Source organism: Monodon monoceros, unplaced genomic scaffold, assembly GCF_005190385.1.
Source record: "Monodon monoceros isolate NGI ecotype Baffin Bay Population unplaced genomic scaffold, NGI_Narwhal_1 Super_Scaffold_21, whole genome shotgun sequence".
In the NCBI taxonomy this organism is placed as follows: domain Eukaryota; kingdom Metazoa; phylum Chordata; class Mammalia; order Artiodactyla; family Monodontidae; genus Monodon; species Monodon monoceros.
The window spans coordinates 37,725,817-37,752,691 of NW_021703778.1; the positions used below are offsets into that span (position 1 = coordinate 37,725,817).

A 26,875-nucleotide genomic window follows, 5' to 3' on the forward strand; every position below is an offset into this window, starting at 1 on the left:
GGATCAGCTGTTCCGCAACCGGACTCGGCCGCCCCGCCCCTGCCCAAGTCTTAAAAGCCTCTCTCGCCTCCGAGCGTCCGAACTGCCTGCTGCCCGTCCCGGCCAGGCGCCCCCTGCAGCATGGCCTGGAACACCAATCTCCGCTGGCGGCTGCCGGTCATCTGCCTGCTCCTGCAGGTGGCCCTGGTGGTCCTCTTCGGCGTGTTCGTGCGCTATGACCTGGATGCCGACGCCCACTGGATCGAGGAGAGGATGTCCAGGAACATTTCCAGCGACTTGGACAACGAATTCTACTATCGGTACCCGAGTAAGTCCCACCACCTTGCAGGCCCAGCTGCGGCATATCCGAGCTGTCCCCACCGGGCTGAGGGCCCCGCCTGGCCTCACCTCCGCAGCCTGCTGCTCAGGAACATGGGGCAGGCAGGCGGGAGCGGAGGAGGAAATGCTGCCCACAGGCCCCCTGCCCCGCCCCTCTTAGGCTCCCGACCAGGGGGACTTCCCAGTGTCTGGAGATCAAGCTTGGGAAGTGGCCCGATGTACACAAATTCCTTTCACCCCCTGAAAACTCACTGGGGAGAGCTCACTCCTTCCAGGTGCCGCCAGAGACCTCCAGCCTCCCTGTCAGAGAGCCCTTCTTGATATCTTCCAAAGACCTGAGTCTCATCTTGGTCACCAACCAGTGGGTGACTCTGGTTCCCTTGTCCAGCTGTGCCCATGCTCTCCATGTTAAGGGGGTAGTTCCAATGTCGAGGGCTGCAGGGGTGGCTCATTGGCCTACCAGCCCAGCTGCTGGGAGAGGTGTGGGGGACCACGGCACCTACCACCTTTTGGCTTGGAGAGGGAGAAAGAGCACCCCTGAATTCTCTCGCATCTGTGGTGCTGTGGTTAAGAGCATGGCCCTGGAATCACCAGACCTCACCTCTATCATGGCTCTGCCATTAACCAGGTGGGTGGCCTTAGGCAAATGTCAACAATGCAGAAACTCAATTTCCTCATCTGTCCAGTGACGATAATAATAGATCCTACCTCCCAGGAGTGGGTTGAGACCTTGCACATAAAGTTCTGGCCTGGTGCTGAGCATGGAATCCTCACTTCATAATGGAGCAATTGCTAGAAGAGCACTAAACACAGAGGCCCTAGGATTCAGGAGTTAGAAGAACTGGCCCAAGGTCACTCGGGTCGGCCCAACCTCCAGACTCCCAGCCCAGGACTCTTTTCATGCCCTTGTGCTTTCTAGTTTTCCACACCATCTACCAGCAGCCAAAGACAATCTTTCTAACTGTTGGTGCTCACATAGTCATGGACTGTTGGTTTTGGAACAGTCATCTATACAAACTGGTCTTCCCTCCATGGCTTGTACACCCTCAGTAATGGGATTCTACCCACTGTACTCAGATCCAGTTAAATAAGTACACACATTCAGGATGGCAGCCTGCATGAAAAGAAGTAGAGGTGGAGGAGACTGTAGGCCCCGTGGGAGCCAGCCACATTAAGTGCCTCCCAAAAAGCCAGCAAAATCACAGGCTTCGTTAACAGAAATATGGTGCCTAAAAGAAGGGAGGTGAGAGAAGAGGGTGCCCAGCGTTGGTGACACCACAGCCTCTACTGGACTCCACTCAGGGCCATGTTTTAAGAGATCTTGACAGCTGTAGCCTTGGAGTTTAGACTCCAAATCCACCTTTCACATTGCCCACTTTTATGCTTCTTGGCAGGGGACTGACCCAGCAAATGGTGAGGCAGGCAAGCTTGAGACCCTCCTTTGCCTGTTTCACTCCTTCCCTCCAGCTCTTGCTTCTCTGTTGGCCACAGGAGCCAGCCCCTTGGTAAAGCGTCAGGGCCAAGGCCTCCCATGGGCGTTTATAGGTCCCCCATGTGTCTGTGCAGTGGAAGGTCTCAAGACCCTCTAATAGGAGCTACAGAACCACTCCAGTAGGGGGTACAATCCTCACATCTCCCCAGCTCCTATCCCCACTCTCTCCACACCCACCCACTTCCTTGCGTGCTCTACTTTTATTCACTCAGTGATCACTTATCTATAGGGTGGCCGTATAATTTATCAACCAAATGACACTTTGGAGAGTGAAGAGGTAGGAAATTTGTGCTAGTAGTAATTTGCCAGGACACAGGCATAAACCATGACTGTCTCAGCAAACCAGGGCTTATGGCCACTCTGGTCAGAGAGGTACACCCCAACACTGCAGGCCTCAGCAAGGGGGTCAAGTGCTCTGTGCAGAAGAGATCTGTGACAGCTTCCTGGAGAGCAGTGGGATGGTGAGGAGGGGAAAGCAGGGCAGTTAAGGGGTCCATGGAAAGAGCATGCGGGGATGTGGGCTGAGCGGCTCAAGTTTGTGAAAAGACTGGGAGGGAGGTCACTAAGCGGGATGAGGTAGTCCCAGCCATCAGTGAGGGCCTTGAGTTTCTCCTGCCACGGCCGGGGCGCTCTTTGTCATCTGAGCAGGAAGTGACAGAGAGAAGAGGAGTGTAGGGAGAGAATCTCGGCCTCAGGATTCCTTGGCAAGGGCAGGAAGTAGTGGCAGCAACTCAAACCGAACATGCAATCTCTCCATAAGTCATCACCGCCTCTGCATGAGGAAGGCAATGTTATGACTCTCATTTTACAGGTGAGGAGACTAAGGCCAGAGAGGGGAAGTATCTTGCAAAAGTCACTCAGCTAGGAAACTAGTGAGCCAGAGTAGGAGCTCCGGGTACCTGAGCCCACCCTGCTACACTGCCCTCCTCCCCCTAGTCTCACCTTTCCCCTCTCTTCCTGCCCCTCTTGCTCCCAGTGGGCATGGTTAGGAGTTGGAGCCAAGGTGGGGCCCTGTGCCTGGATTCCTGGGCCTCAAGGCAATTCCCAGGGGCGGGGAGTGAGGGCAGCCCTTGTGGTACTTTCAGGATTCTTGGTTCCAGGCTGTCAACACCTGTGTGGGCCTCATTCCCGCCCAAGGGATTAGTGGAGCATCTGGGCATCTCGGTTTCCAGAGGAGTACTGCTCCAGCTGGCTCAGGCTGAGGCCCGGGAGTGCCTGAGGACAACTTCCCAAGCTGGGCCCCTTGGCGGCAGGCACAGAACCAGCTGGGGACCTGCCCTGGCAGTGGCCTCAAAGGCCGTGCTGCAGGCACCGGCTGCTGAACACGAACTTCCTCCTGGGCTGGTGCTCTGGGGCCTGAGGGTCTCCAGGCAGTGTCTGGGGGAAGTTGGCCTGAGGAGGAGCCATCAGAGCCTTGGCTCTTGAAGCCTCCTGGGAAAACTAAGGGAGAAGGGAGGTCACCCAAGGTAGAGGATGCCACAGTTTCAAACCTGAAGGACTGTTTCATGAAACTGAGGCAACAAGGCTTGACCTGTGCTCCTGGGAACCTGAACCTCAGATTCAACTCCATTTAATAAAAGACCAATGTTCCCACAAGCAGAAGGCAGTGTAACCCGGTGGTTGGCTTTGGAATTAAACAGATCTGGGTCCATCACTAAATGGAGTAAGCCACCTCCTTAACCATGCTGAGCCTCAATATGCTCATCTGTGAAGTGGGAATGTTCTTTAATGCACAGGCTCTCCTGGAAGATTGAAGATGACGGGTGGCTGGGAGGGCACGTCTCATGGCATGAAACCAGAGGACAGTAAATGCTGGTATCGAGCTTACTCAGAAGGGAGTGAGTGCTCTGTTGCTGAAGGTGTTTAAGTGCAGGCTCAGCATCCCTTTAGAGATGTGGCCGAGGAATGTCTCTTCCAATATTAGTTTGAACTATTATAGCATTTAAATTCCTTTGTGCTCTCCCCACTTACAAGTGCTTTTTGCATGCTCTGTCAGGCAGGGAGTGTATTTGTTTCTATTTTATGGTGCCGGTGATGGAGGTTAGAGACTTGCCCAGCTGGTCAGTGGCACAGGCAGGGGTGAGACCAAACCCTCCCACTGCACAGCCAACCAGCTTCCCCCAGTCTCTGCCACATTGCTACTCCCCGGCCACCTCCCCAGGAGGTTTTGCGGTGATGGGGTGGTTCTTTGGTCGGCTCTGAGGCATGGGGTAGGTGGGCACAGAGCCTTGGGGAATTGAGGGGCTGGCCGGTACGTTTCAAAGGCAACAGGTTAGGCTGGGCTGGCCTGTAGAGCATGGGAAGGGCCGGTACCCAGGCCGCCGCAGGGCACCACTCCTGCTGTGCTGAGGCAGCAGAGGAGGGAGAGCTGCCATAGCCCGTCAGCATGGGAAGCTTTGTCCTCAGGCTTCAGAGATTTTTGAGACTTGGCCAGCTTCAGGCCAGCTTCATTAGGGACCCATAGGGAAGAGTGAGCAAGGAAGCGGGTGCAGAACAGCTGTGTACTGGTGCCCCCTTGTGGCAGCTCTCAGACTGGACGCCAGGTGCCAGACTCGCCCAATCAGGGACCTCCCAGTGGAGAGCAGGTTCTGGGCTGGGCTGCTTGAGTCACTCCAGGCTGGGGAAGGAGGGGGAAGAGGGGAGGTGTCTTAACAACTTACACTGTCCTCCAGCAAGTCGCCAACCCAATGCAAAGCACCTAGTCAGTCTTGAAAGAGAAAAAGAGAAGTACTACAGTAGCTAATATGATTGCACAACGGCTAAAGGGCCAGGCCTATGCCCAGGGCTTTGGTTGGATGACCAATTAAATGTGCACCACACACCTCTGAGCTCTGTTACTATCCCCCACTTTACAGAAGAAGAAACTGCAGATCAGGGAGGTATGTCCCTGCTGAAGTTCATGCACTCCGGACCTTCACACTATTTTTTCTTTTTTTTAAGATTTTTTTTTTTTGATGTGGACAATTTTTAAAGTCTTTATTGAATTTGTTACAATATTGCTTCTGTTTTATGTTTTGATTTTTTTGGCCACACGGCATGTGGGATCTTAGCTCCCCAACCAGGGATCGAACCCACACCCCCTGCATTGGAAGGCAAAGTCTTAACCACTGGACCTCCTGGGAAGTCCCCAGACCATTATTATTAAAAGCATTTTCAGTAGCATCAAACTTTATGAAATATAAGTTAATAAAGTGGTACTTCTAATGAGGACTTTGGGAGATAAAGAGAGATGAGCAAGAGAATGGATAGGGAAGGTGCCCAAGGAGAGAGAAGCTGGCATCTGTGTGCCTGAGGTGGGGGGAGGAGAAAGAGACACCTGCAGAGAGGGTCAGAGACAGAGGTCAGGACAGCCAGGGAGTCACAGAGAAGGACAGGGAACTGGCCAGGTGGGGACAGTTAGGGAGAAGCCCTGGGAAGCTGAGGCCTCTCTTCTGCTCCACAGGGAGAACAAAGGCAGCCCTGAAACTGCACATCACCCCCCAGGAAGGCTGCCTCCAGTGCTCTTCAGCCCTGCCCCTGCCCGCATGCTTCCTCTGCCACCAAACAGCTGACACCCCGCTCCTTGAATGGCCCCCACCTTCTGTGATGCTACCTTTTTCTAGGGGTTCCCCCCACCTCCTTGCCAGCAGCTTCCCTGTCTGGTCTGTTAGCTTCAAGGCAAGCTAGCAGATCCTCAGCTTCTGGCTCCCACTCACCATTCCCACATTCCAGCTGCCAGCTCTGTCTGCAGGTCTGCCTGATCTCAAACCCCAGCTCCAAGCCCCAAGGCCAGGATCCATTCCTCCCACATTACCCTGCCCAACACTCACCGCCACCCCTGGGGTCATCTCAGACTCCCACAACCAGCGCTAGTCCCAGCACCTCCCTCCCACCCCGGCAACCTCCTCCTCCTTCCCTGTGTTTCCCCACAGCTCTGCCCTCCTGCCACGTCCCCTCCCTGCTTTTCTAATTGTGGTCTGAATGTGTCTTCTCCCTCTCTTTCCAGTCTGTCACCCATCAGTTCTTCCCAAGAATAACCATAACACCGTGTATGGTGCTTCACATACATTAGCTCAGCTTCCTCTACAACAGTTAGAAACGTGATAAACCATGAAACATGATAATACATGAAATCAGCTGCACACGTTGTGAACCTAAGCTGAGCTGCTGTCTGTTTGTGTAGGTCTGCGCAAGAAGCGCAAAGCTCAGCGCACCATACTGGGGCGACACCCACAGCTCTCTTGCATCGTCTGCTATGCCCTCAGCCCTTACCCAGCAATGTGCCAGGGCCTCCTCTCTCAGCCTCGTCCAGGTGCCTGCTAGCCAAGGGGTCTATGGCTGTGGCCTGGGCCTCAGGGAAGCCTGCAGGGGAGACAGATGAGGGCAGATGGGGGCTGGCAAGCATAAGCATTGCCAGGCTGCTGTGGGCACCAGGGCCTATCCGCCCAGTGGGTAGGAGACTTTGGACGGTAGAAGGCCTGCAGCGTCCCCTGATGGTGAAATCCCACCTGGGCCCTAGGCTGGCATATCTGGGTGCTGCTGAGATCATGACAGTAACCATTGATTCACTCATTCATTCATTCCTGGATTTTTATGGGGCATCTACCTGGGCACTCTCATAGACAATGGAGAATACCAGAGTGAACGAAACAGGCTTGGCCTTCCCTTCTTGGAGCTTTATAGTCTGGTGGGCTAGACAAACAAACCTAACTACAAATTGTAATAAGAACTAGAATAGAAAGAAGAGGGTGCTGTGAGGGAAAGAACCAAGTTTAAACTCAGGGGTCAGGAAGGCCTCTGTGATGAGGTGACATTTTGCCAAGATCTGCAGGAAGAGAAGTTGCTTGGCCATTCTGTGGGAACAGCATCCCAGGTGGAGGGACCACCACGGGCAAAGACCCGGAGTGGGACCGAGCACAAGGGAGGCCAGTGACACCAGGGCACAGGAGGGAGGGGAGGACTGAGGAAAGGAAGAATGAGGAGGCAGGTGGGTAGGCCAGGTCTGGTGGGCTCTGCAGTTCACTTTTATTCAAAAAATGTTTTAATTTGGAAATCATTCCAAATTTACAAAAAGTTGCTAAGACAAAAATAGTACAAAGAACACTGTATACTCTTTAACTCCGATTAAGCTATCTGCTCTTCTCTCTCTCTCTCTCTCTCTCTCTCTCTTTTCCCACATAAACACAAGCACATACACACACTTACTTTTTCCCTGAACTACTTGAGAGTCAATTGTACACATCATGGTCTTGTAGCCTTAATTACTCCACAATGTTTCCTAAGAATAGAGGTATTCTCTTCTATAACCACAGTGATCAATTTCATAAATTTACATTGCACAGTACTTTAATATACTGTCCCTATATAATTTTGTCAGTTGGCACAGTAACAACCTTTGTAGCACTCCCTTGCACCTGCACCCACCTCCCACCCCGGCCAAGTCCAGGATCCAGTCTAGTGTTAGGTGTTGAATTTATTTGACCTGTCTCTTTAGCCTCTTTTTTTTTTTTTGTTAAAAAAAAGTATAATTAAAAAAAAGTATAATTAAAAAAAAGTATAATTAAAAAGTATAATTGCTTTACAATGTTGTGTTAGTTTTTGCTGAATAACAAAGTGAATCAGCTATGCGTATACATATATCCCTGTATCCCCTCCCTCTTGTGCCTCCCTCCCACCCTCCCTATCCCACCCCTCTAGGTGGTCTCAAAACACCAAGCTGGTCTCCCTGTGCTATGCAGCTGCTTCCCACTAGCTATCTATTTTGCATTTGGTAGTGTATATATGGCAATGCTACTCTCTCACTTCGTCCCAGCTTACCCTTCCCTCTCCCTCTTTAGCTTCTTTAATCTGGACCATTCCTGTGCATGTAAAGCACCTAGCACAGGGTCTGTCCCATAATAGATGCTCAAAATGGGCAGCCTTTCTTTATCTTTTACGATATCGATTTTTTTCAAGAATACAGCCTCACCCCTTTCTAATAGCATGTTGCCCATTTTTTGTCTGATGTTTCCTCATGGTTAGAGTGGGATTATGCATTCTCAGCCAGAGCACCACAGAGGTGATATGTCCTTTTCAGAGTATCTTCCTGAAGGAGCACATTGTCCATCTGTCCCTCACTGGTGATGTTCATTTTGATCACCCAGTCAAGATGTTGCCCAATTTCTCTGCCGTATAATTACTGGGTGCTTTTTCCCCTCCCTTGCAACTCATAAGCAGTCTATAGGGAGACCCTTTTAAGACAAGGGAAATGTCCTGCTCTTCATAAAAATTTGTCCCTGGATTTCAGCATCCACTGATGGAATCTTTGCTGTGAAAATTATGATTTTCCAACTTCAGCGCTCATTCCACATTTAACTGTCAGGCTGGCAGCATTCTGCTGTAAGCAAGAGCCCTCCCTGCTATCTCATTTATTTATTTACCTATTCTGAGTTCCTATATTTTTATGGTTTTAATTTGTTATGGTAACCTAATTATTTTGGTGCTCAAATTGTCCCAGAATTGGCCAATGAGAGCCCTTCCATCTGGCCCCTGTGTCCTGTGACACCTGTGGTAGTTCCTTTTAGTGCCTTATACTTTTGTAGCTGTCTTTGCTTCTCAAAGCTCTTTGCCTTCTGTTATTTTCTGGGAATCTAGAACCATGCAATGTTAGCCCTAGGAGGACACTTGAGATCATTCTAATCCATCCCTTTAGTTTTATCATTGAGAAAACTGAGGCTCTGAGAGGGGAAGTGGCTTGTCTTTTCTTTCTTTCTCCCTTCCTTTCTTTCTCCCTCCCTTCCTTTATTCCTTCCTTCCTTCCTTTCTTTTTTGCTGCACCATGCGGGATCTTAGTTCCCTGACCAGGGATCGAACCCATGCCCCCTGCAGTGGAAGTGCAAAGTCTTAACCACTGGACCACCAAGGAAGTCCTGGAAGTAGCTTGTCGAGGCCACACTGTGAATTGGTAGAAGGGTTGGGTCAGAACTGAGAATTAGAATATACCTAAGTAACAATAAATGATAATCAAGTAGCAATAAATAATGACATGCCCATTTGGAGCATCTATTATGGGATAGACACTGTGCTAGGTGCTTTACATACACGTCTGCATTTAATCTCTGCAACATCTGTGAGTAAGCATTGCAGAAGGTGCTGAGAATCAAGTATGTTAAGTGACTTTCCAGAGACATCTAATTCAGGTCTCAGTGATGCTGGAAGGTGTGCTTGCTGGGAGTGGGGGTGGGATGTGGCAATGTTTCTGGGGGTGATCAACCGATGTGCATGGCCAGTCAAGGGACTCCTAGGCTAGATAAGACTAACTTCTCCATAGTAAAAGAATGGAGCTGAGGGGGCAAGGCCCTAGACCCTGGGTGTAATCCGCAGCCTGGCCCCAGTTTCAAATGCCTAGCTGCCCACGCCCACCCTTGGTGAGAGTGGTGAGGGGGAGCTGTCATCTCCCGAGGGGGGGGTCAGGCATTTCTTGGCCTTAAAACCCAGTGGTCTAAGTGGTCTAAAGTTGGGGGGCCCACCTCTGTTCCCCTAGACCGGTTCACTCCAGAAGGTCTTTTTTTTTTTTAATGAAGTATAGTTGATTTACAATGTTAGGTTAGTTTCTGGTGTACAGCAAAGTGATTCAGTTATACATATATATAAATATATTTTTTCTTTTTTTTAATAAATTTTTTAAAAAAGAAATTTATTTATTTATTTATGGCTGCATTGGGTCTTCGTTGCTGTGCTCAGGCCTTCTCTAGTTGTGTAGAGCAGGGGCTACTCTTCATTGCAGTGCTTGGGCTTCTCATTGTGGTGGTGCAGAGCACGGGCTTTAGGCACGCAGGCTTCAATAGTTGCACCACGTGGGCTCAATAGTTGTGGCGTGCAGGCTCAGTACTTGTGGCTCACAGGCTTAGTTGCCACAAGCATGTGGGATCTTCCTGGATCAGGGACTGAACCCATGTCCCCTGCATTGGCAGGCGGATTCTTAACCACTGCACCACCAGGGAAGTCCATTCTTTTTCATATTCTTTCCTTTACGGTTTATTACAGGCTATTGAATATATTGAATAGTTTCAATATAGTTTCAATAGTTTCTATTCAATATACTGAAGAGAACTATTGAATAGTTCCCTTTGCTATACAGTAGGACCTTGTTTATCTGTTTTATACATAGTAGTTTGTATCATGACTTGATGGGGGTAGTAGTGGCTCCTCTACTTGCAGTAGAGCCATTCATTACTGCGCCTAGCCTCAGGATCCAGATGCGGGCATGGTGGGACCGGCTTCGGGGGCGGCCCGCCCCGGCCAGCGGCAGGGAAGACACAGGCTCTGTGTCGGGCGGAGCTGGCCCAGACCTAGGGCTATGGCGGGTCTTCGTCAGGCCGCCAAGACCCTCGGCTGCGCTTTCCCCCCAGGCTTCCAGGACGTGCACGTGATGATCTTCGTGGGCTTCGGCTTCCTCATGACCTTCCTGCAGCGCTACGGCTACAGCGCCGTGGGCTTCAACTTCCTGCTGGCGGCCTTCGGCATCCAGTGGGCGCTGCTCATGCAGGGATGGTTCCACTCCTTTGACGGACGCTACATTCTCTTGGGCGTGGAGAAGTAAGCGCGGCGCCGGCGGCGGGGCGAGCACAGTGGGCGGGGCCCCGGGTGAGGGGAGGGTCCAGGGGCGGAGCCCGGGGCTTGGGGCTGTGAGCTGGGTCCTCATCGTCCAACCAGGGTACCCGGGGCCCTGCGACATACACCACACACACTCGCTCACTCACTTCCTGATCAACGAGTCCCCAAGGTGGGAGTTCTAATGGTGTCCAAGTGCTGTTGGAGGCTTTCCCTCCTCCTAAGACGCGGGCTGCAGGGACACAAGGCCAGGCTTCTTCTCTCCAGGGGCCAGAGCCAGACCCTCCCCTTTGACACATCAAACATCAAAATTGCCCTGAGAGACCTCAGCCCATGGAACCCATGGAGGGGGCGGTGTTGCGGGTGGCAGAGGAGGGGAAGGAGTGTGGGGCTGCCTGAACCAGCCTCCTAAGGTTCATTGTGGACCGAATGGAGTGCTTCTCCCTGACTTGCCAGTATCCCCACCCACGGAACAGGCATAGGAAAGAGCTGAGGCAGGTGTGGAGACCTAGGACTGAAGCCCCTCCCTGCCTCAGCCTCCAGGGGGCACCTTATCCCCATCTCTTCTCACCACTATCCACATCACTTTTCTCTGTCATAATCTCTTGGTCTGGTGAATACCACCACCCCCTCACATCAGGTAACTCAGCCCCTCCCTCTGTCTGAGGAGACCTCCTAGGAGCCTCATTGTATCCCTCCCCCCAACACCACCACCAGGTTATACAATAAATTTGCCAACTTGCCAAAAACCAAGTTGCCAAGCAGTCACTTCACTGAATGTCTCATTTATCAAACTCTCTAGGCCATGGCAACTTGTGAAACCTATAGCAATTTGTGTTGCATGGGAGAAAATCAGAAAACCAAGTCTACAGAAAGGGTTTAGAGGCAAATTGTTATAAACCACGTTTAAAGTGCAAATCCCTGCTGTCACATATAGGGCACAAACCAGGTATAATAAGCCAGGTGCCTGAAATTTTAAACATATGCCAAATATTTGCAAAATATTAATTCACTTAAGCCAATTAGTGACTCCATGAATTAAGAGAAACAGGAAAAACAGTCGACTAGATAGGAAATGTTTCGGAACCAAGAAGTCAGTCTTTTTGTATATAAAATCCGTGACATGCATATCACTCTACTGTTTAAGATACACAAGAAATTCTCATTCCCAAAGCCATAGACCCAAAGCATAAAAATATCTGTAGTATATTTAATTGGCCACCACAGCAAAATAGCTATGGCTAAATGCAAAACAAAAGTATACAGTTTTTTAAAATGTTCAAAGGGAATTATTGTAAACTTTTGTGAGTTAAGTTTTTTGAACCAGTTATTTAACAAGTTAGTCACTTGACAACTTGAGTTTTGGCAAATTGGTTTTCAGGGAAATGATTTTCACCAGCTGAGCCAGAGCTGATCTCTGGTGCCCAGGGCTGAGATGAGCATGTCGCCCCCAGACCTGACCTGTGGACCCTTCTCCTGGCTTCTGTCCTGTCCCTGCTGCCGAGTCCTCCAGATCGTACCTGTCACTCCAGGGTAGTTCCCCTCTGCAGGCCCTGCCTGAGAGGTGAAATCCAGATCTCCATCTCCTGGGAGCTGATGGCCCAGGTGTGGGCTTCGGTACTCTCCCTATCACTCCTTCCTAGTGGTCACCTCTGTCAGATGGTCTTCTGGCTGCAGTTATGGGAATTGGGGCAAATAACTCGGCCTCTCTAAGCCTCCATTTCCCATCATTGGTTCGGGTGTGGTACAGGAGGGCCTGAGCAGTACTGAGCAGGCATTTAGGTGCCTGGCACTTAGCAGCTGTCATTGTTCATGCAGCCAGGCCCTGGGGACTCAGCAGTGAACAAGGCTCATAGTGAAGCATACATTCCAGTGAACATCCTTTGTCTGGGGAGGGACCCCGAGGGAACAGTGCCCTGCCCCCACTCCACGCACTGGCCCTACAATCAGCTGGCTTCTTACTTCTCACCTCCTGATTCACACACACACACACACACACACACACACACACACACACCCCTGAACATGGGGGAGGGGCACTCCCCTGGATGTGACTGCCTTAAGGAAGTAGTAGCCGCTGCTGTCCTTACACGAACTCCAATTAACAACGCTCATGACTCGGAGAGCCACGCTGAGAGTCTGCCTTGGAATCCAGGACAGCGTTGCTGCTGGCAGGGCCCACGGAGGCCTGGGTTAGGCAAAGTGGACACACGGATGGAAACAGGGTCTCCTCTGACCACATGATGTCCGCCTCTGCTGGCTGGCTGGGCTTTCAGGGTCCACACTTAAGGAGCGCCTATGTGCCCCTCTGCCTCCATTCTCTCTGTTGGCCTTTCTGCCCCCTCCCTCCACCCAGCCTCTGGCTCCCTACTGCCTGCAGGAAGGCCCCTCTCTCTCCCTGGACACATATCCTCTCTCCCAAGTAGGGTGACGAGGAGGTCACGATAACTCAAACGCAAGCAAGGCCCTGGTAGCCAGCAGGAGAGGTGTGTGCACAGCGAGAGATAAGGATTCGGAGGCAGAGACCACATCTGGTTAGAGGAATTGGGGAAGGCTTCCTGAAGAGGAGGCAGGTGAGAAGAGGTTCTGGAAGGGCAGGTAGAAGATGGAGGGCAGGGCAAGGCCCCAAATATGGGCCACATTCAACAACAGCAGCCAGACCACTTGGATGCCTTAAACGCAAGCTGCCTGCAAGGAGGGGTGGGGGCCTGAGATGGGGCCGCAAAGGAAGGGTGTGGCATCTAGTATGTACCACTGCTGTGCTGGATACTTCACATGCTATTTCTTTCAATTCTTTTTTTTTTTTTTTGCTGTACGTGGGCCTCTCACTGTTGTGGCCTCTCCCGTTGCGGAGCACAGGCTCCGGACGCGCAGGCTCGGCAGCCATGGCTCACGGGCCCAGCCGCTCCACGGCATGTGGGATCTTCCTGGACTGGGGCATGAACCCGTGTCCCCTGCATTGGCAGGTGGACTCTCAACCACTGCGCCACTAGGGAAGCCCTCTTTCAATTCTTAGAGTAGCTCTAAGATGCTATGTGCCCATTACCACAGATGATGAAACTGAGGCTCAGAGAGTTTAGACCGCCAGCCCAAACCCACAAGTGACCAAAGTCTAGGTTCAACCTAGACTCCTAGACTCCCCAGAGCTTGGAGTGCCACTTCTTGCTGTGGCCTCAGCCCCTCCCCTGACCTGTCTCCCCACAGCCTCATCAATGCGGACTTCTGCGTGGGCTCTGTCTGTGTCGCCTTTGGGGCAGTTCTGGGCAAAGTCAGCCCTGTCCAGCTCCTCATCATGACTCTCTTCCAAGTGACCCTCTTCTCAGTGAATGAGTTCATTCTCCTCAGCCTGCTAGAGGTGAGCAGGGGTCAGAACAGGGATGGGGGTGGAAGGGACACTTGGATGGGGGCAGGAGGGGGACAGAGAAAGAGAGAGCTGGGGAGACATGCCAGCTGAATTCAATTCAAGCTTGGCAAGTCACTTAACCTTCTGAATCTCAGTTTCCTCATCTGTAAAGCGGGAGTAATGACATTTATTGGGCAGGAATGATAGTCCACCTGGTACATCAGTCCACCAGCTAGGCAGAGAAGTGGTTCCTCACATGCTGATTTTCTCTCTTCTTTCTCTTTCCTGTATATCAGATGGAAAGAATGGGATGTTCCTGCACATCCTCTTCCACACACATATTCCCAGATTGCTCTGCCAAGAAAAAGGCACAGTAAATTGAAGGGGCAGATCAGTAAGAAAAGTTCCCAGGGGAGTGGCCAAGGTGGATATGTATAGCTTCACAGGTTGCACAACTCCAGAGGTGCCATTCACGTGGACCTCTATGGCAGGAATGATGCCCCCTGGAGTTGGCCAATTCACTGGCCCAGGTAAGGGGCACCTTAGGCTGCTGACTCTTGCTCAGACACCTCTTTGGTATATTTGCAGGTGTAGGGATTATTCAGGGACCCCATCCATTTCTTAGCCCCCAGCTCCTCTATATTTGGACTCTGCCTGAAAACCCCCAGGATTTTTGGGGGGTTTTTTGTTTTTTAATACAAAAGTTTATTTCTCAGAAGCAGGGAGATCAGGGCTTGTATAGTGGTTCCTCAGTATCATCTGGGATCCAGGACCCTAATCTTTTTTGTTCCACTATTGTGAGCACATGATTTCCATTCTTTTTCTTTTCATTTTTTTTCGGCCATGCTGTACACACAGAATTTTAGTTCCCCAACCAGGGATCGAACCCATGCCCCCTGCAGTGGAAGCACAGAGTCTTAACCACTGGACCACCAGGGAAGTCCCACTGACAGGGTTTTTGTTTTCAGGCCACCCTACATTCAATCATTCATTTTGTCATTTTTTTTCAGCCACCAGACTAGTCCAAGCCACCATATCCCTTCCTCCTGACTCATCTCCCTGTCTTCATCCTTTTTTTTTTGGCCGCGCCAGGCATGTGGGACCTTAGTTCCCCTACCAGGGATTGAACCCACGCCCCCTGCAGTGGAGGCGCAGAGTTTAACTACTGGATGGCCAGGGAAGTAAGTCCCTCGCTGGCTTCATCCTTGCCCCACCCACCACCTCAGGCTAATCTCCACCAGCAGCCATGGTGACCTGTTAATAATGCATATAAGACCATTCCCCGGATTAAAACCCTGGTTTTTAAAATTTCACTTCAAATAAAATCCAAACTTGTTATAAGGCCCTACATGTTCTGCTCCCAGCCTTTTCTACAAGCTTATCATCTACTCTCTCCCCATCTTTCTGTGCTCTGGCCATACCTTGCTGTCTGCTCTTCAAACACACCAAGCCTGGTCCCACCTCAGGGCCTTTGTACTTGCTGTTCCCTTTACCTGGAATGCTCATCTCCCCCAAGTCCTTTTTTTGTGGTCTAAACTGGAATCTCACCTATTCAGAGAGGCCCTCCCAGATTCTCCTACCCAGTGTTGCCTTCTACCTTACCTCTTCCCAGTCACTCTCTCTCTCATTGCCTTAATTTATCTTCTTCATAGCACGTATCCTTATCTGATAAGCATGGGAAACCTTATCTTATCTGGACCGTCTCTATTCCTGGCACCTGGCCCAATGCCTAATAAGTTCTCAAGAAATATTTGTCAAGGGAATGAATTTTGGAGTCTAACTGCATGTCAGGCAATGCTCCAGGCACTGGGATACAGAGGTGAGCAGGACTCTTGTTTCGATCCCAAGGAGCTCACAGTCTAGTGAGGGGGCCAGGAAGCAAATAGACAGTGGCCATGCAGTGAGACAAGGATTGAGCTCCAGGGCTAGGTGGCCTGAAGGGAGGGGAGGAAGGCCTGAACCAGCATCTGGCAGGTCAGGGAGGCTTTCTGGAGGAAGAGATATCAAAACTAGAAGTCAAGTAGGAGATAACCAGGCAAAGGAATGAGCAAGGGCATTTGAGGCAGAGGAAACAGGGTAGGGAGAGGAACATGGATCTTCAGACTTTCAGAGGCTGTGTTAAAGAGTCTCAACTTTATTTTTTTGTTTGTTTGTTTTTGCCTGCACCGTGCGGCATGTGGGATCTTAGTTCCCCGACCAGGGATCGAACCTGAGTCCCCTGCATTGGAAGCGCAGAGTCTTAACCACTGAACCACCAGGGAAGTCCCAAAGAGTCTCCACTTTATCATGAGGGCAGTCGGGAGCTATGGAAGGTTTCAGGCAGGAGAGTGACACGGTCAGACACATGTAATGGAAATGTCACTTTGGCTGTGGTGAAGAGAACAGTTGGAGGCAAAGGGTCCGGTTAAGAGGCTGTTTTAGTCACCCTGGTGAGAGATAATGGGACTGGGTTAGTACAAGGAGAAGAAAGTGGATGATACAAGAGTTATAAGGAAGGTGAACAAATAGACCTTGGAGACTGATTGGGGTGGGTAGAGAGAAAGAAGTGAGGCTAGGTGAGGGGGTACACAGTGGGGTCAACAGATGAGATCTGAAATTGGCTGAGAAGTAGTATCTTGGGTGTGAATTTAGAGGCAGAGAAGGCTCCTTTGGCCCTCAAAACCCCTCCCTGATCTGCTGCAGAAATTCTTTCAGTGCATGACAGTCTTCTGGCCTCTCTTTGAGCCAAGTTTAAACACAATAATGACTGCTGACAGTTAAGGAGCACTTGCCCTTGCCTAGGCCCTGCTCTGAATGCTTCACATGGGTTATCTCATTTAATTCTCATCTCTGAGATGGATACAATTATTACCCCCATGTTACAGATGAGAAGACTGAGACTCAGAGAGGGTAATGGGCTCCCCCAAGGTCACATAGCTAGTAGAGGCACCCACTAGGCTGGGAGTCAGGAAACTCAGCTCCGTCAACCATTCAACAGCTAGCTCTGTGACCTTGGACACAAGGTTGGGTTTCCCATCTAAAGCGAAGAAGCGAGTCTGTGATTCTGATGGGGATTTCCTGAGTGGGGAGGACGAGGAAGATGAAGAGAGGGGAGGTTGGGGGCAGGGAGGAAGACTAAATCAGTCAATCATCCACCCCTGTGGAGTGCCACATGCTTGCCAAGTGCTTTACACAAGTTGTCTAGTTTCATCCTCAAGACAGCTCTGCTAAGTCACTAGGACCTGCCCCACTTTGTAAAGGAGGAACTTGGACAGATGGGGAGGGCACCAAATCTCCCTGCTCTGACTCTGGGGGCCAGGGGAGAGGAGAGGGGATGGGGCGGATGGTGGGAGGTTGGCTGGGAGGTTGGAGGGCAAGGAGCATGATAGGATGCAGGGGAGATGGGTAATGGCAGTCCGGATGGGGTGGTGTTGGGCCAGGAGTGGTGTGTAGGAGGAAATGTGGAGAGGGGAGACCCCAGAGGGCAGCGGCGAGGTCCCAGGAATTAAGATAAGCTGAAAACTAGTGGGTGACAGACTAGATAGGGCGCTGCCCTGGGTCCTAGCTTGGCTTTACCTCTTCCAGCTGTGTGACTGAGCAAGTCCTTTCCAGGCCTGGGTTCCCCATCTGGCCATAAACCTCATCTGTTAGGTGAGGATGCCCTGGCATTTTGCTGGCAGGCTTACAGCCTGGGTTCATGGATCCCCCTCTTTATTTTTTTATTGAAGTATAGCTGTACAGGGGATCCCCACTTTCTCCCCTTCCCAGTTGATTGATCTATAAGGGGCCCTAGGCTCCCTCCTGTAGCCTGTGGAGTCAAAAGACAGCTGAACTTCTGTCTGTGGGTAGGGGGAGGTGGGAGAGTGCTCTGAGGAGGGAGAGAGAGGAGGTGTCAGAGTCTTACAGGCCCCTTGTACCCCAGGTGAAGGATGCAGGGGGCTCCATGACCATCCACACATTCGGCGCCTACTTTGGGCTCACAGTGACCTGGATCCTCTACCGACCCAACCTATATCAGAGCAAGGACAGGCCAAGTTCTGTGTACCACTCGGACCTCTTTGCCATGATCGGTGAGAGCTTCCATAATGATTGAGGGCCACCGTGATGACTGAGGGCTGCCATGTCGGGTGAGGACCACTGTGACGGGTGAAGGTCACCACGAGCAGTTCAGGCTGCCATGTTCACAGCTGATCCCCATGCGCTCTGTGAGGTGGCTGCCAGCTCCCTTTGGAGGAAGTGCAGAGAGAGGTCGCCTATAGATACTTCCAGGATCCCAGATACTTGTCCCTTTCCCCCATGGGGCTGGAAGAAGTTGGTCAGTCATCCTGTGTGTTCCCTAGGATGTCCCAGGGCAGACACAATGGTAACCAGGAACTGTTCACTCCATCCCTAGGCTAGGCAAGGTGTACATTCCTATTTCCAGTGTCCATTCATTCCAGAGAATACGTATCAGCCACCCTCTCTGGTCTTTTAAAACCCAGCCCTGCCTCCAAGGAGCGCCTCACAGTGTAGTAGAGAGATGGCCATGCCACCAGATAATCTCCCTACAGTGGAGAAAAAGATTCTCCCTCAAGGTGCTGTGGAAGCCGGTGGGAGGCATTTTGCCCAGTTATGGGGTCAAGGTAGACTTCCTGGAGCAGAGTGGAAGGCTCAGTGGGAGTTAGATAGTAAGTAAGACAGGGAGGGCCTTCTAAGAAGATCCCAGCATGAATAAATCTGCAGGGGTGGGAAATAGCTGGGGCGTGTCAGTCATTTGACATCTCTGTAGCTAAAGGACAGGATGCCTGCCTGAGCTCCGTTGGGCCCATCTAACACCTCTTCTCCCGGGCCCACCGGCCCTGTCTGGTCTGGCCAGGCACCCTCTTCCTGTGGATGTACTGGCCCAGCTTCAACTCAGCTGTGTCGAATCACGGAGACGCCCAGCACCGAGCTGTCATCAACACCTACTGCTCCTTGGCAGCCTGTGTGCTCACTGCGGTGGCACTGTCCAGCGTCCTGCATAAGAAGGGCAAGCTGGATATGGTGAGCGTGGGGCGGGGGAGCAGTGGGGAGCCTTGGGGGGAGCTGCGGCCGTGACTGCCTGTGCCCAGTGGGCACTGATCACCATGCCCCGCCGACAGCGCTGTGAAGCAGGCAGCATAAGGGTTATCGCACCCATCTTGCAGATGAAGAAACGGAGGCTCCGGGAGAAATGATTTGTCCAGATGACATAGCTGGCTTTAGGCAGAGTCCAGAACCACATTCTTGGAGGTTCTATTATTCCAGCTGCTCTGGATGAACTGGCTCCTCTCGTTCTCCTCCCCACAGCCTGGGTGCTGACAGCTCTTCTGGACTGAGCACCTCCCCTCTGCCAACTTCCGATCCTCCAGACACTGGCCCTCAGCCTTCCTAGCACTGCTTTCACCTGCCCTATCCCACACACCAAAGTGGTGAATCCTTTTGATGCATTTGGGAGGTTTGTGGGAACGTGGTGTTGCCCAGTGTCCTTCATATCACGTCACTGGGACGTGTTTCTGTCATTAGCGGGAGGGGCCAACCCCCATGGGTGTTGGTAGATTTTTCTGTAAAAAGACAACCACCTCTCTATTTGCTATTCTGACACTAGCTTCTAGACATGGGCACATGTGTGTCGAGACACTGCTAGGAGTACCCGTTATTCCGGGACACAGCCTCGAGCCCCTGGATGCACTGGCCGATCACTGCACAGAGAGGTGGGGACTCAGGAAGCAGGGGGAAAAGAATCAGACACGCTGACGTAGGCACATGCAGGGAGGGACATGGAATAGTGTCAAGGTCAGGGGCTGTGGCTCCACGAAGACCTGGATCAAGACACCTTTCTGCCCCTTGCTAGCTGTGTGGTCTTCAGCAAGTCCATTAACCTCCCTGTGCCTCAATTTCCTCATCTGCAAACGTCAAAAGATAACCGTACTTACCTCCTGGGCTTGTTGTGGAGAGGAAACAACATCCCCACAAGCCAGTGACGCAGTCCACGGCGCAGGTAGGCGCTCAGAGAGTCAGCTGGTGCTGGTGTAGGCTCACAGAGTCTGACGTGGGTGCGTGTGAATGAAGGCCCCAGAGGTGCCTGACGTTGGCACACGGGCACGTAGAGAACATCAGACATGCAAACCTGGGCACACAGGGATGTGCGGCCGCCAGATACAAAGGGAACACGCAGATGTGCTGATGGAACTCATTGGCATGGACACAAGAACACTGATTTGTGCACACGGAAAAAGCCCAGAGCGCTGGTGTGGGTGGCACATGTGCAGAGAACACAGGGGTGGCTGTCCGAAGCCTGGGCCCAGGCTGGAGCCCTCTGCAGTCTCCGGGCTTGCTGAGATGCACTCTGAGACATCCCTGGCTCCCAGGCGGCACCCACGCGTAGGAGGTCAGCTCGGGCTATGGGTCAGCTCCTCCAGGACGCTACTCTGGGAGAGGACTGAGTTCCTGCCCGCTCTGCCTGCCCTGCTTAGGTGCACATCCAGAACGCCACGCTCGCGGGAGGGGTGGCCGTGGGCACTGCCGCCGAGATGATGCTCATGCCTTACGGCTCCCTCGTCATCGGCTTCATCTGCGGCATCATCTCCACCCTGGGTTTTGTGTACCTGACGGTGAGGGCCCCAGGCCAGGGTCTGGGGGCTGGAGAACGCTGGGGTCTCTGGGTTCCTGACAGTGGGGGGCGGTCCCTAGGGAGGGGGTGTGGGACTGGGGAATCCGGGGTCTCTGTATTTGGAGCCTCCAGAACCCTGGCCTCCCCACATCGTGCCACAGCCCCCTGCCTGAGCGGCACCTATCTCCCCTTTCCAGCCATTCCTGGAGTCCCGGCTGCGGATCCAGGACACGTGCGGCATTCACAACCTGCATGGCATGCCCGGCATCATAGGTGGCATTGTGGGTGCTGTGACGGCAGCCTCCGCCAACACTGAGCTGTATGGGCAGGAAGGGTAAGAATGGAGGAGGTAGAGGGAGGTTGAGCTCCCTCCTTCCTTCTCCATTCCTCCTTCCTACTGTTCCTTTCGGGTCCAAGACTGTGTCTCTATCCCCTTTCTTGCCCAGTCTGGACCACTATTTCATGGGCCTTCTCTCCTCAACCTCTGTCCTTCCATAAGGATCTTAGAGATCATCTGATCTTTCCAGTGCCCCCATTTTGTAGACAGGAAGGCTGAGGCCCAGGGGTTATTGAGCCTTGGTGTCCACTCATGGGTGGGGTGGCAGCAGGCGGTGACTTGGCCTCTCCGTAGGGCCCTGACCTGCCCCCTGTTTCCACCCCAGGCTTGCGTTTGCCTTTGGCTTTGGAAGTTCCACACTGAGCTGGAACGCAAGCACACAGGGCAAGTTCCAGGCTGCTGGTCTCTTTGTGTCGCTGGCCATGGCCCTGGTGGGCGGCATCATCGTAGGTGAGTGGGACTGGCTGGGCCAGAGAAGGTGGGGCCTGTGGTTGGGGGACCTAAGAGTGTGTGCCAGAGGTCAGCTGAGGCTCCCAGAAACCCTTTGTCTCTGCACTTATAGCGGTGAGACTGAGGGGATTTTTCCGTCAAGGGAAAGGGCTGGGTAGGTAGAGAAGAAGTTATCCCTGACCTCCATCTTCCTTTAGGGGTCATTTTGAAATTGCCATTCTGGGGACAAGCCGCTGATGAGAACTGCTTTGAAGATGCAATCTACTGGGAGGTGAGTTTTACTGACTTGTCCCCCCACACAAGGGTGGCTGCATTCCCCTCTCCCTGGACCACATCAGCTGGGCTGGGGCCTGGGAAGTGGGAAGCTGAGGGTTGGGGGACAGAGCCTGTGTCATCCTGCTCCTTTATCCAGGAGGCTGTGTCTCCTGGGGGTTGAAGGCTTCATTCTAGAGCATTCTAGAGTAATTCCCAAAGCCTAGTCCCCTGTGCTCCCCAGAGCAGAAGCACCACCTGGGAACTCGTGAGAAATATAAATTCTCAAGTCCCACCCAAAGCTCCTGATTTCACAACTCAAGAGGTGGGGCCCAGCACTGTTTACAAGCCCTCCACCTGACTCTGATGAAAAACTCATCTGTGAACCACTGCCCAAGACCAGTGGGTTTGGGTCCTTACATGCACATTGTAATCACCTGGAGAGCTTTAAAAGCTTTCCAAGCGCAGGTCTCAGCCTCCAGAGACTTGGAGTTAATTGGTCTTGTGAAGGGCCTGGGCATTAGAATTTTTCAGTACTTAAAACCTCCCAGGCGAATCTAATATACAGCCTGGGTTCAGAATCACAGAGCAGTGCTTAGCTTCTGTATCCATAAGAACCACCTGGAAAAACTCAGTTTCCCAGAGGCTAGCCCAGAAATTCCATTTCAGTAGGGCCTGGGACTCGGCATGGGAACAAGCTCCCAGGTGGTCTTATACTAACACTTCTCCCAGCATCCAGAGAAGTGTTAGTACAAAAATCCAACTTGAGAAACATTGTTCTAGAAGCTAAAAGTAGTAGAATGTCACAGAACTCAGTTTCTTTAAAAACATGCCACAGGGCTTCCCTGGTGGTGCAGTGGTTGAGAGTCCGCCTGCCGATGCAGGGGACACGGGTTCGTGCCCAGGTCCGGGAAGATCCCACGTGCTGTGAAGCGGCTAGGCCCGTAAGCCATGGCCGCTGAGCCTGCGCGTCCAGAGCCTGTGCTCCGCAACGGGAGAGGCCACAACAGTGAGAGGCCCGCGTACAGCAAAAAACAAAAAACATGCCACAGTCTGGGCTTTCTGTGACTTCAGGATGGCCTTCCTCCCCACGAATCATTATTAGAGGTATTTACCTGCATTAGGTGATGGAGGATGACACAGAGGGCACTTCTTGCCTCCTGCACTTCCCCCTCCTGACAAGGGCAAGGACCTAGCCTGTGTCTGTGGCCCCTGAGACAAGGGTCTGCCCATCATGGTCCTTCATTTGGCTTTGTATTATTTTATTACTGAAGTATGGTTGAATTACAGTATTATATTAGTTTCAGATGTACAGCATAGTGATTCAATATTCTAATAGATTATATTCTATTTAAAGTTATTATAAAATAATAGCTATATTTCCCTGTGCCGTATACTATATCCTTGTAGCTTATTTTATACATGGTGGTTTGTACCTCTTAATCCCCTACCCCATCTGGCCCCTCCTCCCTTCCCTCTCCCCACTGGTAACCACTAGTTTGTTCTCCGTATCTGTGAGTCTGTTTCTGTTCTGTTATATTCATTCGTTCATTTTATGTTTTAGATTCCACATATAAGTGATAGCGTACAGTATTTGTCTTTCTCTGATTTATTTCACTAAGCATAACACCCTCCAGGTCCATCTATGTTGTTACAAATGGCAGAATTTCATTCTTTTTTATGGCTGAGTAATATTCCATTCTCTCTATATACCACGTCTTCTTCTTTATCTGCTTATCTGTTGTTGAACACTTAGGTTGCTTCCATATCTTGGCTATTGTAAATAATGCTGCTATGCACACTGGGGTGCATATATCTTTTCAAATTAGTGTTTCCATTTTCTTCAGATATATATCCAGCAGTGGAATTGCTGGATCATATAGCAGTTTTATTTTTAGTTTTTTGAGGAACTTCCATACCGTTCTCCATAGTGGCTGCACCAATTTTCATTCCCACCAACAGTGTCCAAGGGTTCCCTTTTCTCACATCCTCACCAACATTTGTTATTTGTAGACTTTCTGATGATAGCCATTCTGACAGGTGTGAGGTGATAGCTCATTGTGGTTTTGATTTGCATCTCCTATGATTAGTTGGCTCTGTATTTTTAAAATCATACCAGAAGTTTTCAGGGTAATCCAATTTTATGTACATAACTAATAAGCCTTTTCAATTCGCTCTCTTTAAATTATTTTTTAAATTATAACATGAATAGAAGCTCATTAAAGAAAATCTGGAAATAGAGAAAAATAGAAAGAAATCCCATCACCCTCATTCAAGCACTATTAATAGTCTCGATATATTTCCTTCCAGCCCTTTTTTTAAAATCGGCATTGATTTTTCATACATAGCTGAGATGATATTATACTCGATTTGGTATCCTGCTCTTTTTCTTTATCTCTCTATCATAAGAAGTGTTTTGTGTTATTACATTCTGAATAAACTTTATTTTTTTAGCAGTGTAATTATTTTCATTCTATATTTGAAGTCAGAACTTAAACTATTTCAGACACCACAATTAGAAACCACACAGATTTAATGTTGATGAAATAAACTAAAAAACATTATCAATTCCCACATGTAGAAGTTCTCTCTTGTTTTATTTTTTTCTTTTCTTTTTTTTTTTTTTTTTTTGCCATTGCACAGCTTGTGGGATCCTAGTTTCCCAACCAGGGATTGAACTGGGGCGGCCGCAACAGTGGAAGCTCCAAGTCCTACCCACTGGACCACCAGGGAATTCCCTCTTGGTTCTGTTTTGATCTTTATAATTTATTCTAAGTTCACACCTTCTCCGTGCTGTATACTCTTCAGCAGTGCTCAGTTTGAAGTAATATAATTCCGTGTCGATGGAAGTAAGCCACCATCAAGCCATTCCCATGGCCCCTGGCCTCTGGGTAGTCTACCTGGGAGATAAGGTGGCTTCCCAGAGGACAGAAGTGAGACAGATATTCCCCAGGACAACAGATGAGGGGGTCTTTAGGATCAAATCTGAGCCTTGAGGCCAAGGTTGGGCTGATCTGCCCCACCCCTACTGCACCTACCAATCCACTTCTGGCTTCCCCTGCATCTCCCCCTACCTCACTTTTGGACCCGCCTGCGCTTCAGGGAGCTTGCCCTGCTGCCTCTCACCTGGCACACTACTACTCCTCTTTCAAAAAGTGTGTTCAGCACAATTGGAATCCCCCCAGGCTGGGTTATCAGTCTCTTGCGTGCATTTACAACTCTTACTGTCACTGTGCACTTCACTTGAATGCCTTCCCATTGCTCTAGTGGGTCAAGGACTGTGCCTTGGCCTTGCAGTGCCCTAGCACCCTGGACAGTGGCTAAGTGGACTAGGAGCCAGATACCTGTGCGAAAGACTGCCCTGCTTTGCGGCATGCAAACTGCACGGTGATCACAAGGTGGCGCCCGCCACACACCATTTGCTGCTCCTGACTTGCCCAGGCTGTTCTAGTTCCACCAGGTACACCTGCCCGGCCTGGGGCAGGGCCCTCGGAGCTGCCTCCTCTCTCTGCAGATGCCCAAGGACCAGAAGAGTATTGTCTTCCGTTCTGAGGACCCCACCCTCAAGCCCTCAGAACTTTAAACTCCCAGGGCAAGTGAGAAGCAGGTGAGCATGGGCTTGGCTTGTCAGTGGGGGCCCAACTCTGGGAATCAGATGCCACCAGCAAAGGGGCAAAAAGAAAGCATCAAGAAATGAGGATGTGAGCTCCCACACCCCCCTACCCACCCACCCACAGCGGCATGCTGGGGTTGGTGGGAGAGGCACTCAGAGTCAGACTCTGCGCCTACTGGACAGACACGGTAATTTGTGGAAAGCACCCTGGACTGGAAGAGTGACTTTGAGGAACTCTTCACCCCAGAGACTGAGCCTCACTTTCCTCATTTATAAAAGTGGAGATGAGAAGGTCTGGCTCTGTTCAGTAGATCAACTCAGGCGAGACCCTTCCTTCCTTCCTTATCTCTCTCTCCTTCCTTTTTTTCCATCAACTAACATTTCCTTGCTCCCTCTGTGGAATGCACCAAGCCCTTTCTCATGTCTTTTGCATCTGACCCTTCAGAGATCTCTACAGACAGGTGCAGTTACTTCCCTCTTTTTAACAGATGAGGAAATTAAGGCTCAGAGAGGTTCAGGATCTTCAAAGCCACACAGCGCAAGTGGAGGAACTGGGGTCTCTCCAGGTCACTATCATTGCTCTTATCGTAGTTATCTGACCTCTTCAAAGACCAGAGTTTGGAAAGAGCTGTGTCTGGGACACAGGCTGAGTGATGTGTCAGGAGAGGATGCTGGGGTCTAAGGAAAGAGAAAAGAGAGGCTGTCACCGGTTGCTTCTAATGCTGCCCATCTCGTTCAGAAAAGGAAAAGGTGCCCGAGGGGCTACTGCAGAACATGACAGTGGCCCGCTGCTGTTGGCTCTCCCTGCAGGCTCCACAGACTGTTCCAGCGTTCCCCAAGGAGCCAGTGCTGATCAAGCTGGGAACAAAAGAGCAAGGCGAGCGGCACTCCACCTGCTGGCCCGGTCCAGGGTGCCTCCATCTCTCCCTTCGCCTTCATCCCAGGGGACCTGCCTGAGAATGGAGGAGGAGCTATAGACAAAGTGGGCATCCAAGCTAGGTTCTGGCTGCAGGAAGCCTGCCACCAGGGGTCTTGGTGGCCACATCCTGAGAAAAGCAGGCAGGAGTGGGGCTGGGGGCTGGAAGTGGACCCGAGCCCTCCTACGAGACAACGTAGCTGCCAACCACCGACTGCTGGGCTCTTCCACTCCCTTCCTGCCCCTCAGCCAGTATCTCCCATGCCCCCTGAAACCTCCAGGCCTCTCTGTGCCATGCAGATGGTAGCCTCCGTGAATAAAATGTTCTTGGTGTTCTTTGTAGAATGGGTATTAATGCTCCAACAGGGCCAGTTTGAGGGAGAAAAAGACCCAAGAAACCTCCCGTCTCAGTCCTGACCTCCCACCGCAAGCTGCCACTCACACTGCAAGGAAAATCATCCCAGGCTGAAGAGGAAGAATTCAGGGTGCTGGAGTCTGCCCAGCCTGGAGCCCGCCCCCACCCTCCCCCAGCAGGGCTCAGCTTTTGTACTGGGATCTTTCCCCAAGGCCCCTCCTTACTTCACATCAGCCACCCCAGAAACACCCATTTTGTGGAACTACCATGCCCACTGTGCCCTCCATGTGACCCGGCTCCCTTTCAAGGGCACTCAGGCAGGTGAGAGAGTAGAGAGATAGGGCTTTTGTGGCCAATTCCCCTCCCCCAACCCTTCCCGCCTTCCTCCCTGCCATGCCAGTCCTGCTTTCCCTCCAGATTGGGAGAATGTTGCAGTAATTCAGATCTTCCATCACTTATTAAGGCCTGCCACCACACAGAGTTCCTGCCTTCAGGGGGCTCACAGTGTAGCTGGGGGATTAAACTGACATCCAGAATCCACCCTGAACTCTGGCAGGCATTCAATGCCCAGGTGGCTTACCAGAGCGGGCCACCTGTGCAGGGTTTTGGAGGCTGAATAGGAGTTTACCAGAAGGATGG

The 26,875-nt window shown here is 51.3% G+C and overlaps 1 protein-coding gene across 2 annotated transcripts; it reads left to right on the top strand.

Annotated features, from left to right (window-relative positions):
* On the top strand, positions 1-26,223 carry RHCG (Rh family C glycoprotein). Of its 2 annotated transcripts, none has more exons than XM_029239442.1 (11): positions 1-307; positions 10,180-10,366; positions 13,586-13,736; positions 17,626-17,773; positions 18,559-18,725; positions 20,177-20,314; positions 20,511-20,647; positions 20,976-21,100; positions 21,298-21,371; positions 24,804-24,959; positions 25,776-26,208. In XM_029239442.1, exons 1-10 carry the CDS (start codon positions 121-123, stop codon positions 24,933-24,935), a joined length of 1,446 nt encoding a protein of 481 aa, XP_029095275.1. In that variant the 5' UTR covers positions 1-120; the 3' UTR covers positions 24,936-24,959; positions 25,776-26,208. The 2 variants fall into 2 exon arrangements, with proteins under 2 accessions (XP_029095275.1, XP_029095276.1); XM_029239443.1 differs by having other exon boundaries at positions 24-307; positions 24,867-24,959; positions 25,776-26,223.
* The last annotated feature ends 652 nt before the right edge of the window (positions 26,224-26,875 follow it).